The sequence below is a fragment of the Equus przewalskii genome, chromosome 12, assembly GCF_037783145.1.
Source record: "Equus przewalskii isolate Varuska chromosome 12, EquPr2, whole genome shotgun sequence".
Classification (NCBI taxonomy): Eukaryota; Metazoa; Chordata; class Mammalia; order Perissodactyla; family Equidae; genus Equus; species Equus przewalskii.
The window spans coordinates 20,713,542-20,728,467 of NC_091842.1; the positions used below are offsets into that span (position 1 = coordinate 20,713,542).

Here is a 14,926-nt window from a genome sequence, read left to right on the forward strand (position 1 = left end):
AGCCCTCAGCCGTCTGCTCCTGGCCTTCAGCTCACACAGGCCGCCTTATTTCTGTCTATGCAGCTCTTTTGGCTTCTTCTGGACCATCCTCAAGGCTCAGGGATGGTTCTGCTGCTCCCGTGCCCGCTGGGAACCAGGGAACTCTGAAGCATTCTTCCCATCTGCCCTTGGCTTCTCAAACCTCTCTGAAGCCTCACTGCTTCCCCCACAAGAAGTAAGGTGGAGGGCCTCGTCTCTAGAGACTTCCCAGACGCTCCCTTTTTCTCAGAACCTCTCTACATCTCTCTTTTTCCCTGCACTTCAGCTGCACCTGAGCTGAAGGCAGCAAGTCCTGTTTTTGGTGTTTATGTTTCTCCAATAAGGACTTAAGCTGTTGGGATGCAAAAGCCAAACTCATGGCTTTTTTCTGCTTTCCACCCTCTCACATTCCTCTCTTGAAATGACAAGCACAGATTTTGGCTTGACAGCAGGGAAGAAAAATGAAATATCAGGAAATTGCAAAGAACATAGGTTAATGTCCCAAAAATATTATCCTGCCATATTTACAATAAACTTTCCTGTGGTAGACCCTGTTTGGCATTCCTCAGTTCCTTCTCTCTTGCTACCGCCACTGTCCAGTCTAGAAAAGCTAATTGTTTCCTTTCCCAGCCTCTCTTACAGCTTAGGGAGGCTGCATTTCTCAGTGCTGATCAATAAGATGGGAGCAGAGGCTGCTCAAGGTTTACAGGAAGGCTTTTACTTTATCCAAAAAAGAGGCCCAGGTGTGACTGGCACCATCTCTTTTCCTCTGCTTCCTACTTAGAATGTGGGCACAATGCCTGGAGCTGCAGCAGCCATCTTGCCACTGTGAAGTCCAGGCTGAGAGAATCACAGAGATGCCACATCACCATTGAGCAACTGAGTCAACACAATATGACTTATTTACTGGTAAGCGAGAAAAATAAATCTGCATTTTCAAGTCTTTGTTACTTGCTGCTGAAAGCATTACCAATGCATATACTATTGCTTTATTTAAAATAGCACAAGTAGGTTTCCCTTTATTGTCACAAACTGTGCCTGGACAGTGACTGGGTCTTGAATTCTGGACTATGTGGATTCAAAACAGTTCCTAACCACCCTCCATCCTGGTCAGTCCAGGCCCAGCCACCAGTTCTATCCTGGTGGACCCTATGCCAGGCTCTGTTTTTCAGAGTGAGTCAGTCATGTGGGTAAGTACATGCTGCTGAGGGGTACTGAGCAGAAAATCCTGGTCCTTCAAGCAGGCTGGAGGATGGAGCTAGTCCACCAACTATTGTCAGCCTTGGGACCCACCGCATCTCTTTGGCCCCTTTCTGGGGAGCAAAGGCCTCATTCACTGAGTGCTAAGGGATATCCAGACCTGTCCACTAGAGGTCATCTACAGGGCGAGTCATGCTATGTTGGGCAGATTCCTGACTGCTCCAAGGGGAGGGGCCAGGCTGAGGTCTCCCTGTCTATGAGACGAAGTCCCTTTGCTAGTCCTTCCTTTCTGCTCCTCCCTCAACTGAAGTCAACAAGGCCTTGAAATAGAGGGGTGACAGAGTGCAGATATGGTTGGTGTGTGAGGCATGTGTACCATCCACTTCAAATCAGGTTCCACTCAGCTCAAAAGTGATGGCCCAAGCCAAGCCAACCTTATAAGTCCTAGGACTCTTTCCAGAACAATTCAGGAAGAAAATCTTTCTTTCCTTTAGAGTTATTCCTGAGAGGATGATAGTCCTAGAGTACACCACTAGGAGAGAACCTGGCCAAGAGCAAAGCAAAAGCTAAGAGATAGAGAGATCAAGTCCTGAGGACATGGTAGGAGCCCCTGGATCAGATTGTGCCTGAAGGCCACCTACACCTAGACTTTTAATATACATGAATCAGAAAATATCCCTGTTTTCTTAAAGCCAATTTGAGTTGCTTTTCTCTCACACAAACGAAAAAGGACTGAGAATTTCAATCCATGACATTTAATGTGAGTCATGTAAGCAGCTAGGCTGAGAACTACAACCTAAACTGCCTACTGTCAGATGCACTGCACTGATTGACAAGTGTCCCTGGGAGAATTTTTGTGCTCATAGCTTCCCTTGATGTCTGAGCTCTGCTTGGTCTCTGAGGATTTCCAAGACCATTGGGTTCAGCCCAAAGTACATCGCTCTGCTCTCCACGTTTGTCTGTGCAGTGCATTTGGCACTGAGGTATGTGCCAGCTCATCTGTTGTTGTCCTGAGCTGGTCTTTAAATCTTGGCAAACTTGGGCTGCTCCTCAACTTTTCTTTTTCATGTGAACTCCTCCAGGCCAGGGACTGGCTCTTATTAGTTTCACTTTCCCTGTACAGCTCAGGGATCAGTACACAGATGGAACTTTTGGGTGGCAGCATGGGACAATGGAAGGAACCCTGGCTTTGAGTCCTAGGCTCTGCCACTTACTATCTGGGTGACCTTCAACAAGTTACTTAACTATTCTGAGCCTGAGGAGGGTATGTGAAGACTAAATAATATAACATATGATTCATTTGTCTGCTCATTCAATAAAAATTTGTTGAGTGCACACTCTGTGTCAGGGGCTGGAAATACAATGGTGAGTGTATCAGTCAAGATATACTTTAGTTGGTGGCAAGCAATGGTGGCAAACCTGTTTCTTTTTCCATTCTGGCCCACAGCTAGACTACATTTCTTGGTCTCCCTTGCAATTGGCTGGGGCCATATGTCTAAGTTCTGGCCAACAGATTTGGGGTGGAAGTGATTTATGATACTTCCAGGCGTTTCTCCTAAAGTACCTCCAGCAGAAACCTCCACGTTCTCTCTTTCTCTATTTGCCAGCAGATGCGGAAGACCTAACAAAGGGCTCCAAGGACCTAAAAGAGGGTTGAGTTCCAAGATGGAAAAGGCATGGGACCCTGAATGACTGTGTGGAGCAGAGCCTACCCCCTCCCACCGCCGCCATCTCACTGAGACTGTGACATGAACAAGAAATAAGCTTCTACTGTGTTAAGCTACTGAGATTTTAGGTTGTCTGTTACAGCAGTGGAGGCCACCCTAACATCAGCTGTGGCCAACCTAAGCAAAGGTGAATTTCTTGCAAGAAAATGAGCTGCTCGTGGAGTTAATAGCCTCCAAGGAGGCATGGAGATCTGTAGCTCCAGAGGCTAGGAAGGGGGACTCGTCACATAGAGTGGACACTGTACCTGCCCAATCTGCATTTCAATCTCTTTGTCTCAATATTCAAATTCCTGGGGGGAGGGGTCCACCTGGCTTAGTTTTGGCCATACGCCCCTCCCGTTGGCTAGAGGAGAGAAAACCTTTTTTTTTTTAATTGAGTTAATGATAGGTTACAGTCTTGTGAAATTTCAGTTGTGCATTAATGTTTGTCATTCGTGTTGTAGGTGCACCACTTCACCCTTTGTGCCCACCCCCCACCCCACCTTTCCCCTGGTATCCACTAAATTGTTCTTAGTCCACATTTTTAAATTCCTCATATGAGTGGAGTCATACACAGATTATCCTTCTGTAGCTGGCTTATTTCATTTAACGTAACTCCCTCAAGGTTCATCCATGTTGTTGCAAATGGAATGATTTTGTTCTGTTTTGCAGCTGAGTAGTATTCCATTGTATATATGTACCACATCTTCTATCCATTCGTCTGTTGATGGGCACTTAGGTTGCTTCCATGTCTTGGCTATTGTAAATAATGCTGCAATGAACATTGGGGTACATAGGACTTTTGGGATTGCTGATTTCAAGCTCTTTGGATAAATACCCAGTAGTGGGATCGCTGGATCGTATGGTAGCTCTATTTTTAATTTTTTGAGGAATCTAGAGGAGAGAAAACCTTTGGTTTCAATCCCTATTAACTGTATTTAATGAAAGGAGAAAAACCTCCAAAGGAAACTGAGGGGAGATGGATGTCGGGCAGGCTGAAAACAAGTGCTCCCCAAATAAGCACACTTCCTTCCCTCTTAGATGTCCAGCCTGGTCAAGGCCCAGACTAGTCACGGACGCCCACAATTGGGGGAAATGGACTGGGGTGACCTTCATGGTGGAGAAGTACAGGCCAACCAGACTTGAGACGAGAGGTCAAAGAGAGCTTCCCAGAGGGAGCGACATTGGACCTCGGACTTGAAAAGTGGTAGAGCCTCCTATGTAAAGGGAGAGGGGGCAGCAAAGGAAAGGACTTATGTAAAGACCATGAAGTCTACAGTAGATGCGAATTTCCCTCCTCATTCTCCTCACTGAACATGCAGAGCTCGAAATTAGGAGGAATGTCCTCCTTAATATTCAGTCATCTCTAGAAAATGAAAAAGGGGAGGTAAAATTAACATGATTTGCAGATGATACAGTTTTATATCTGGAAAACCCAGTGAACCCGTTGAAAAACAAACAATAAAAATATTCACTTAGTTGGCTGGGTCCAAGTTAAACTAAGGAAATCAATAGCTTCCTTATTTGTACCAACGACAACCACTTAGAATGGAAGTGGTGACCCCATTTACAACAGCAACACAAAAGGTAAACTACCTAAGAATAGACTTCATAAGAAATGCATAAAATTTATATGAAGGAAACTTTAAAACGCTGCTCAATGATGTAAAAGAAGACTGAACTAATGGAACGGCAAATTTATTCTTGAAAGAAAAGTCAACAGCATAAAGATGTCACTTCTCCATAAGACGATCTACACAATTAATGCTATTGCAATAAAAAAAAAGCCCCTCCATCTGTTCAGAGCTCACCAATTCTTTCAGACTCAGCTCAAAGACCATCGCCTTCTACAGGAAGCCCAGCTGGTCAGAATTTATTGCTCCGTGTGCCTTGACCTTTATTCCGCTTTTGGTTTTTTTTAGGGTTAGCGGTGACTACCAGTGACTCTCCCTTAAGAATGAGAACTCGTCGAGGGCAAGGACTCTCTCCTGCCTGTCTCCATGTATCAGGTTAGCAGGGGTCAAGGTAATGACAACCATGAGGCTTGGGAGGCCTGGAGCCATAGGATGTCCCAGAGGTCAGGCCGTGGCCGGGCTTTGTTTGGAGCATGGAAGCAGCTTGCCAGGCCCTTCTCCTGGTTTCCTTGTCCCTCTGCTGGCTGAGAACTTGGGCTTGCCATCTGATTCTGCATCTTGCCGTCACCCTACTGGGACGTGGTATTGGCTTCAGTTGTCCTGGAGTCTAAACTTGGCTAGTTCCGGGCACTTCTTTTATTTATTTATTTATTATTTTATTGACGTCACATTGGCTCTTAACATTGTGTAAATTTCAGGTGTACGTTATTATATTTCAGTTTCTGTATAGATGGCATCATGTTCACCACCAATAGTCTAGATTTTATCTGTCACCATGTACAGCACACACATTCTGGGCGCTTCTTTTGTCCCATGCATCAGGTCCTGGCAATTGGTCCGGCCTCTTTCTGGAAACTAAGTCACTTTAGTCTGTGCCCGGTTTGGGTTTGGCTTTTTCTCTCTCAAAGAACAGCTTGGATTTATACCTCCCACTATACACCAAAATAAACTCTAGGTAGATCAAAGATTTACCTGTTATTGTTTTTTTTAAAGCTATAAAAGTACTTGAAGAAAGCATGGGCAAATTCCTTTGAACATTGGCATACGCACATCCTTGTTAAGTATGACTCAAAATCCAGAAACCATAAAAGATTGATTAATTCAACTATAAAAAATAAATTAAAAACTTCATGGAAAAGTAAGGCCATAAGCAAAGTCAAAAGACAAATGACGGGGGCAGGCCTGGTGGCGCAGTGGTTAAGTTTGCACATTCTGCTTCGGCAGCCTGGCGTTCGCCGGTTTGGATCCGGGTGCGGACATGGCACCGCTTGGCAAGCCATGCTGTGGTAGGCGTCCCACATATAAAGTAGAGGAAGATGGGCACGGATGTTAGCTCAGGGCCAGTCTTCCTCAGCAAAAAGAGGAGGATTGGTGGCAGATGTTAGCTCAGGGCTAATCTTCCTCAAAGGAAAAAAAAATCTAAAATACCCAGACAAATCACAATCTGGGAAAAGTATTTGCAAGTCAACACACAAATAGTTAACCTCCCTATTACATAAAGAACTCCTAGAAATAGACAAGAGAGCTCAAAAACTCAATAAGCAAGGAGGGGCAAAGTACACAAACAGATACTTCCCCCAAAATTGTGATATCATCTCCCAGATTGGCAAAAATCCAGAATTTTGACACTATCTCCTGTTGGCTAGTCTGTGTGGAAACTGATCCTCTCTGTATAGCTGGTAGGATGCACAGCTCCTACAGAGGGCGATTTGGCACAATCCATCAAAAATACAAAGGCATGACTCTTTGACCCAGCAATTCTACTTTTGTGAATTTATCCTATAGACACTCCTGCACATTTATATACATATATGCATGCGATTATTTTTTAAAGCATTAGTTTTGATAGTAAAGGAATGAAAAGCATATTATCTTGGGTCACATGCTGACCCATGACACTGAGGAGTGGGGTCAGCCCACCCAAACTTCAAGCACTGAGTGTGGAAGAGAGGTGATCCTTCATAGCAAAATGCGGTTATCAGAAGAAAGGATAGGAAAACGAAAATAGGTGTCCCCTGCATCATCTATATTCTTCCTGTGTAACAAGACGGAGGCAACTTCATTCATCAAAATACTCCAGAGCAAACACAGGTGATATGGCACTCGGGGTGAGATTTCAAAGTGTGTTCCGATAACCAGCAATGGTGGCTAATCACCCTCTAAGGATGGTGGGATCTGTTAACGTGAGGGCCCTTTGCTTTGCTGAGCACTCACGATGAAGGTGGATATGCAAATATGGGGTAGCATCCAGGGCAATGTTGTGGTGCCTCCCTGTATAACTGCAGAAAGAGAAACGAGATTTGGAAGAAAATTCTGGAGGGAGAAGAGACGAACTAGACAGCCAGGCATTATGAGGGGCTAAGGAAAAAATGATGTAGTAGCAGTTCAGCTGATGAAGGATTGTGGAACAAAGCAGAAAGCGTGAATGAAGGTTTTAGATCGTTTGCTGTGGGATGTGTGATGTAAGTCTCCTCTTCCATATCCCTACGAAATCTTCAGTAAAGCTGGATCCCTATTGCTTTGGAGCAGCGTTTCTCCACTGAGGGTGGTACCGCCCCCAGCAGTATTGGAAAGATGTGGGCTGGTTTCATTTGTCACAGTGACGACTTGGGGTGGAGACATGGTCATTACCAGGATCACTGCAGGGGGTGAGATGTCTCTCCCACGACGCTAGTAGCACCCCCGTTGGAAACACCGCTTTGGTGTGGGTGGATTGTTTTGAGAAACTTAAAGACATTCTGAGTTTTGCACCCAGGTTGATGCTGGGCAAAAAACAGAGCACGGGAGCCAGAGGACAAAAGAACAGCTGACACCTGGGTCCCACCTGTCCTTAAGACTTTGATTATATTGTAGCCACATCACTTAATAAGTCTTTTTATATCTTCCTTCATTACCACCCTAGGCTTATTTCCTCATGTGTCATGTGCTTCATAATAAGCTGTCCTTTTAACTTTCTACATTTTACATTTCTTCTTTCTTAGTTCTAATCTGCATATAAAACAGAGGTATTTTGCACTCGGTTTGTATTCACTTGTCCACGGACCAGGACTCATCTTCTTTTTTGTCAGCACTATATTTTTGGATCTATTTGTCATCTTTTATTATTCTCCCCATTTTCACTTGCCATTAAAAAAAGTAATTATTGTTCAGGGGGATGTCCCCGTGGCCGAGTGGTTAAGTCCATGCACTCTACTTCGGCAGCTTGGGGTTCACTGGTTTGGATCCTGGGCAGGGACCTACACACCGCTCATCAAGCCAGGCTGTGGTGGCATCCCACATAGAAGAAGTAGAATGACCCACAACTAGGATATACAACTATGTACTGGGGCTTTCTGGAGGAAGAAAAAAAAAAGGAGGAAGATTGGCAATAGATGTTAATTCAGGGCCAATCTTCCTCACCAAAAAGCATATTTAAAAAAAAAAGTAACTATTTTTCAGTAACACACTGGATTTCCTAAATTTAGATGTCATTTGAGAAATAATTTAGATAGAAATAATTATTACACACACTGTTCAGAACTAAGGTTTTGCCACTTCACAGACTTTTTTCTATTAATAATACATATGCCCTGATTTATCACTTCATAATTTCTTCCAAAGTTTGCCACACAACAGAAATCCATTTCAGCTAACAGTGAAGGAGGGGGGTTGGGCTTGAGCTGGAGGGTCTCTAATTTGAAGGCTCATTGGGCTCACTGAAGCTGGGAGACGTGGGTATGTCTTGGGGTTGGATGGGGAGTGGTCTCACATACTGTGAGCCTCAGACACTTCCTCTCTTTTAAGGACGCCATCAACAGATGATGGGCCAGGTGTCAATGTCAGTTGGTTGCCCTGTGGTTGATTTGGATTAGGGACAACTGATTTTTCATAGTCCTACCAGAAAGGAGATGTGATGGCTCCTTATTAGTTTCCTTAAAGGACAGACCCTTACTATAATATTCTGGTATTGTATTGTTGAATGACAAACCACCCCAAAATGCAATGACTTAACACAGTAACTTCTTATTATCTCTCACAGTTCTGCAGATTGACTGGGCCTAGCCTGGTGGTTGTCATTTGGGGTCTTTCATGGGGTTGCAGTCTTGCAGTCAGAGAGGTGCTGGGGCTGGAGTCTTTGCAGGTTTTAACTGGGCTCAACCGTCCAAAATGGCCTCTTCACTCACATGGCTGGGGCCTCAGCTGGGCTAGCTGTGATGGAAGCTGGTCAGGCAACACTCCCTTTCTTCACATGGTCTTTCCATGTGGCTGGCTAGAACTTCCTCACAGCGTAGCATTCTCAGGCAATCGGAGTTCTTACATGGTGACTGGCTTGCCACACAGGGAATATTCCCAAAAACCCAGGCAAGAACTGTAAAGATTTTTAAGATCTAACTTTGGAATGCTCCCTTCCATTCCATTTCGTTGGTCAGAAGTGAATTCACAGGGCCAGCCCAGATTCAAGTGCAGAGGACTACACAAGGCTATGGATAATAACAGACATGATTCAGAGGGGGCCCATCTTTGTTGACTAGCTACCACATATGGCCGTGTATACCAGTCAGGATAGGCCAGGTTATGCTGCAGCAACAAACTACCCCCAAATCCTAGTGCCTCAAAACAAAAAAGTTTATTTATTCCTTGTTCTGCCGGTGTGGTGTGGGTCAGGGCAGGGTTCTGTCCCACAAAGTCACTTCATCTCATGATGCCACCATTTCAACATGATGCCTTGGGGTTCTCTATGGCAGGAGGGAACAGAATCGGAGGCAAGGAAATGCTCTGGCCCGGAAGCAATATGGGTCACTTCCACCCAGTTGGTATCACCCTGCCCGGTTGCAAGGAATAGGGAAGTGCAACCCTCCCTTGAAATTGGAACAGAGAAGAGGCAGATATGGGAGAGCATTAGAGGTTGCTCCCCCATCATGTAACGCAATGACTTAATTACTCATGGATAATTGCCTCTTGGTTATTTCTGGTGGATGTCACAACTAAGTAAGTCTTCAGGGAAAATTTCTCCATAATCATATTAATGTGTTTGTAAACAGCCATTTATTCCAGATGAGGAGGTCTCTCAGTAAGAGACATTTGAGTTGGGTCTTCAGGATAAGTACGAATTTGAAAGGAAGGGAAAGAGCTGAGGAAAAGGACATTCCAAATGGTGGAACCACATAAGCATAGGCTCAGAGACATGAAAGAGCCTGCTGTTTTCCAGAAGCCATGAGGTGGGCCTGTAGAGGGAGAGGAGATGGAAAGGTGGGCTGGAGCTATGATGAAAATAGTAATTAATAATTAATAAATTTATTGAAAATCTTTTTAATGTGCCAGACACAGTTCTAAACACTTCACATGCTTTCCCACAGTAGTGGTACTCTGCTGGATCTCTTCCATTTGTACCCCTGGCATCACATTCCCCCTTCTCTAGCCAGCCCTGTACCCAGGAGGTTGGCCTCTATGAACTGCATCACCAGGCTCCCTTGCTCTCTGGCTTCCAGTTGGATTTGTCCAATGGGGAGCCCCAGTAGGAGACAGAGGGAGGGAAGAAAGTGGGGTCAGGGTATTTATTCCACTGGCTTCCCCCTGCAGGATGACCTTGGCTGGCTGCTTCCCTCAGCTACTCTTACACCATTCTGCCTTATCACATTTTGGTAACCATTCCTTTTCTTGCCCCGTCAGGCCTAGGGGTACTAATAGTCTTCTTACTAGACCTGGTGTACTGTCTTGTCCTTTGTAGGGTTTCTTTACACTCTACCTTTTTAAAATAGCCCCCTTGTCAATTCTTCAAATTCTGACTAGAGTTTCCTGATAGAACTTGACTGATACAGGTAGTACCTGACCAGGTAGGTACTAGCATTGTTCCAATTTAATGGATGAAGAAACCGAGGTACAGGGAGTTTAAGTGACTTACTCAAGGCCATACAGCTACGTAAGAGGCAGAGTAAAGACTCAATCCAGAGAGTGTGGTTACAGAATTTCAAAGGCCTTCAAAAGCCTTGAATGCCAAGTTAAAGAGAGTAAGTCCCTATCACCTATAGAGGGTGCCAGATGCTCACTCTTTCTTCCTTCTTTCATTAAATCCATATTGAGTGGTACTGTTACTTCTATGCCTGTTGAGAAACCAACATGTTTCCTCATCTGCAAAATGGGGTAATTCTCCAGGCTCTGATAGCCTTGTAGAGCTGTGGGGGACCTCTGAGAGATGCTGGGCATTGCAAGAATGATACTTGAGCTTGGAGTGGAGCATGTGACCAAGGTCCAGCCAATCAGAGCATCACATTCTCTCTGGTTACAGTGATTGGTTCAGGAGTGATCCAATCAAAGCCAATGGGCTTACTTTCCTGGACTATCTGTAGAAAAGGCATGCTCTCTTCTCTACCAGGGAGAAGATAAAGCCTGGATATGCCAGGGGCAACCATGTGGATAAAAGACCCCCAATCAAGGAAACAGAACGCAGAAATGGAGAGAAACTGAGTTCTGTGATATCATCTCAGACCCTGAATCCAGCCATGTCTGAAATCCATGAAACCCTTTGGAGGATTCTCTTATACGAGACACTATAGTTTCTTTTTTCATTATGATAGCTAGAGTCCTAACTCTAGAGTCCCAACCTTATCACTTGCAATGGAAAGAGTCTTGTCACAGTAGAGTGGGAAGAGGAGTGGGGGTTCTGCAGAGGTCAGGTGAACTTCTATTCATCCATCTAGACTCAACTGAAATGTTACCATCTTTGTTCAGCCTTCCAACTACCTCCCCTCCACAGCTAGTTGCTCCCTCTTCACTTCCTTCTGTGTTGAGAAGATTTGTACACTCCTCTATTACAGCATCTCTCACACTGTGCTATAGTTGTTTGGGTGACTGTTTCTGCCATGAGGTGGTGAACAATTTGCCTGAATCTTATTCATTTTGGAATTCTTAGTTTTTAGCAAAAGGCTGGTATAAAGTTGATACTAATTCACTGAATGTTTGTTGAACGAATAACTGAATGAACGAGACCAAGACAGTAGCAAGAGGAATGGGTAGGAGAAGATGGATGGGGCCATTCCTACAGTGCCAACAAAAAGTAATAGCAGCCTTAAATCTTTTTTTGGACTAGACAGGCTTGAGATTAATATTAATAACAAAATGTTATTTAGTTGACTTGGACAAAAATCCCTGGAGTAAAATTAATAATAGCTGTGATTTATTGCATGCTTTATGTGCCAGGTGTTTCATGTACATTAAATTTAATCTTCATTTCAGCCTGGCAATGGAAGTATGGTAGATATGCGGTGACTCCACCACATCCACTTTATTCTAGGAATTGAAATCAGCTCCAGGGTAGGATTCTCTAAGCCAGTCACAGCAATTCCATCCTCCTCCACAATGGCAAGTTTAGAGATGGGCAGGCCTAGGTCAATCAGGACCAGTAGGATAAAGCTTATTGCCCTGAGAGAGGATGTGAGAAAAGGTGTTCTCTTTTTTTTTTATTTTAAAGATTGGCATCTGAGCTAACAACTGTTGCCAATCTTTTTTTTTTTTTTTCCTGCTTTATCTTCCCAAACCACCCGTACATAGTTGTGTATCTTAGTTGCAGGTCCTTCTAGTTGTGGGATGTGGGATGCTGCCTCAACGTGGCCTGATGAGCGGTGCCATGTCTGAGCCCAGGATCTGAACCCTGGGCCGCCGCAGTGGAGCGCGCAAACTTAACCACTCGGCCAGGGAGCCGGCCCCAAAGGTGCTCTTTCTTGCTCGATGTGAACAGGGAAGTTTGCTGCTCTGGCTGTTCCCGGCAGCCATCTTGAGGACCTGGAGGAGAGCAGGGCCAAGATAATCCGGAGGAATAGATCCAGGGCTCCTCTCACTCCTAGTCTGAAGCTGACCTATCTCTGAGTGTCCAGTTATGGGAGTTATGCGAGCCAAAGGCATACCTTTAGTGGCATGTGAGTTGAGTTTCTGTTATTTCATCGTTACACAGTGAGGAAACCAAGACTTCAACAGTCACTTGCTCAACACACCTCAGCTAGTGGTAAGAGCTGGGACCCTGCTCCAAATCTGTCTCATCCCCAAGCCTTTGCTCATCCCACTGAACTGAAACAAGAAGGGACAAGTCACTTGGCCGCAGTCCTGATTCATCTGTTTGGCTTCTGTGATGGCTTCTCTTGTACATGCAGCTCCTACTGCCTGGAATATTCTATGCCTCCTCTCTTTGCCTAGCAAACTACAATATGTCTTTCAGGCCACAACTTAAATACATGTTACTTCCTGACCTCTTCCCCATCCTGACCCTAATTCCTTGGCTATTATCTCTCATGATGGTCTGTATTTTTCTTTCATGCTCTTATCACCATTATAACCAATTACTTATGGTACAATACTTTTAAAATAATTTATCTATTTCATAAGGGCACAAGTGTGTCTGTTTTGCTCAGCACGGACTCCTTGGAACAGTGGTTGTCACCGAGTGGGCAACAATAAATATTTGATGAAAGAATAAATGGAAGCTGTTGCTTCCTGTGGTCATGAGTTGTATCAGCGGTTCTTCAAGTGTGGTCCCTAGACCAGCGGTATTAGCATCACATGAAACTTGTTAGAAATGTAAATTATCAGACCCCACCCTAGATTTACTGAATTAGAAACTCTAGGAGTGTTTTGCAAACCGTGTTTTAACAAGCCCTCCAGGTGATTCTGGTTCACGTTAGAGTTTGAAAGCCACTAGCTTACACAGATTTGCTCCAGTCTATGCAGTAGGCACGCCCTAGAAGCACCTCTGCTGCTTGGGATTGTTTCCTGCTTCTATTTCTTAAAATTAGCATTTTCACAAATAAAGAGGGTTCAACCCCGCATCAGTCCTAGCAAATACACCAGCGCCTGGGCCACAGCAGGGCTAAAATGTGCGCGGACCGAACGAATGTAAGCTCCAGGAGGGCAAGGGCTGCGTGCCGCTGACTTCTAGGCCTGGGCTTGGCGCGTAGACCGCGCTCCTGAAACATCCGCGGAATGAATGAGCGAAGGAAGCGAAAGAGAAACCCCGCCTTTACTAAGATGGCGGGCCAGGCGCCCTTTACCAACATGGCCGCCGGCCCTCGTGGACGGGCGGCGGGCGCGGGGCGGGGCCAGGCGTCGCCGTCAGGTGCGGCCCCGCCCCGCGCCCCCTCCCCCGCCCGCTCGATTCCGGATTGGTCCGGATCCAGCGCCGCAGCCCGGCGGCCGCGCCGTGGGGCCGCGCCGGGCGCTCGCCACTTCCGGCGCGTTGGGGCTGTTGGTCGGGGGGTGGCCGCGCGGCGCGAGCGAGTGGCGGCTCCGGGGCGGGCTCGCGCAGGGATGCTCTGGGGGGCGGCGGCCGTGCGGGCCGAGGCGGCGACGACAGCGCGGGTGCCCGGTCCTCTCGCCTGAGCCCGCTGCCCGGGCTGCGCCGCCGAGGCCCCGTCAGCCTCCGCCCCTTCAGCCTCGGGGCCAGGCCCGCCGCCGCTTCTGAGCGCGGAGGCCGGGGAGCCCCTGCCTGGGCCCGGAGCCTCCCCTCGGGGGTCGGGCCCGGGCGGGGGGCCCCGAGCTGCTGCCCGCCTCGCCGGCCTCCGAGCCCCATTTCCTGCTTCTGCAGTTTCCTTGGGGAGGGGCGGGTGGGTCTGGATGAATTGTGCCGGGGGTCCCCGATGAGGCCGGCCGGGGGGCCGCGCTCCTTTTAGAGGGACCCCGCGGGCCCGGGTGGGGAAGTGGTCGTCTTTGCATGGGCGGGGAACTTCCCGAGCCTGCCGGGACCATGACCTGAACTGTGCGAACGGGACGTGTCCGAAGCCCGAGAGCCAGCTCACCTGAGCCGCCCCCGCCCCGGCCAGCATGGTAAGTGGGGTCCGAGCCCCTTCCCTCCGGGTGCCGGGCCCGAGGGCTGGGAGCGGGCCCGGGACTGCTGAGCCATCGCTTCTCCCGGGGCGGGGAGAGGCGCGTGCCGAGCCGGCAGTGACACATGCGTGCAGGGCTTGCAGCCCCGGCGCTGAGCTCCCATCCCCCCAGGGACGGCGCAGGGCTGGGAGGGACCTGGAAGCGCCGCAGGCACGACCCTTGCGTCTGGTGTTTGCCTCGCCCACGTTGCAGCTCGGCGTGACAGTAGCAATCGTTTATTTATTGAGGGCTGACTGTGTGCCTGGCCCGTGTTAAGTGACTGACATGTATTATTTGATTAGCACGCCAGCCTTCTGGTCTGAAGTGGGGAGGCTGAGGCACAAAGCGAGTGAGTACTCAGCTCAAGGTGACTCTTAAGTGACAGCGGCAAGATTTGAACCCAGACAGTCTCACTTCAGAGCTCCTATTAGATGTAACGCAGCGAGCGCGACGGGGGTCTTGCTGTAGATTTATATATGGGGGAACAGAGAGGATTTGTGATTCGCAGAGCTCGCTTAGCTCAGTAATAGCAAAATCGGG

The 14,926-nt window shown here is 47.1% G+C and overlaps 1 protein-coding gene across 2 annotated transcripts in view; it reads left to right on the plus strand.

Moving 5' to 3' along the window:
• The first annotated feature begins 13,848 nt into the window (after positions 1-13,848).
• The window catches only part of XPO6 (exportin 6), a 94,310-nt gene continuing 93,232 nt past the window's right edge, over positions 13,849-14,926 (plus strand). The window contains exon 1 of one of the 2 annotated variants that reach the window (XM_008530942.2): positions 13,849-14,347. In XM_008530942.2, coding sequence (XP_008529164.2) covers positions 14,345-14,347 — 3 coding nt within the window. In that variant the 5' untranslated portion in view covers positions 13,849-14,344. The remainder of the gene's footprint in view (positions 14,348-14,926) is intronic. The other variant, XM_008530943.2, reaches the window with a different exon arrangement.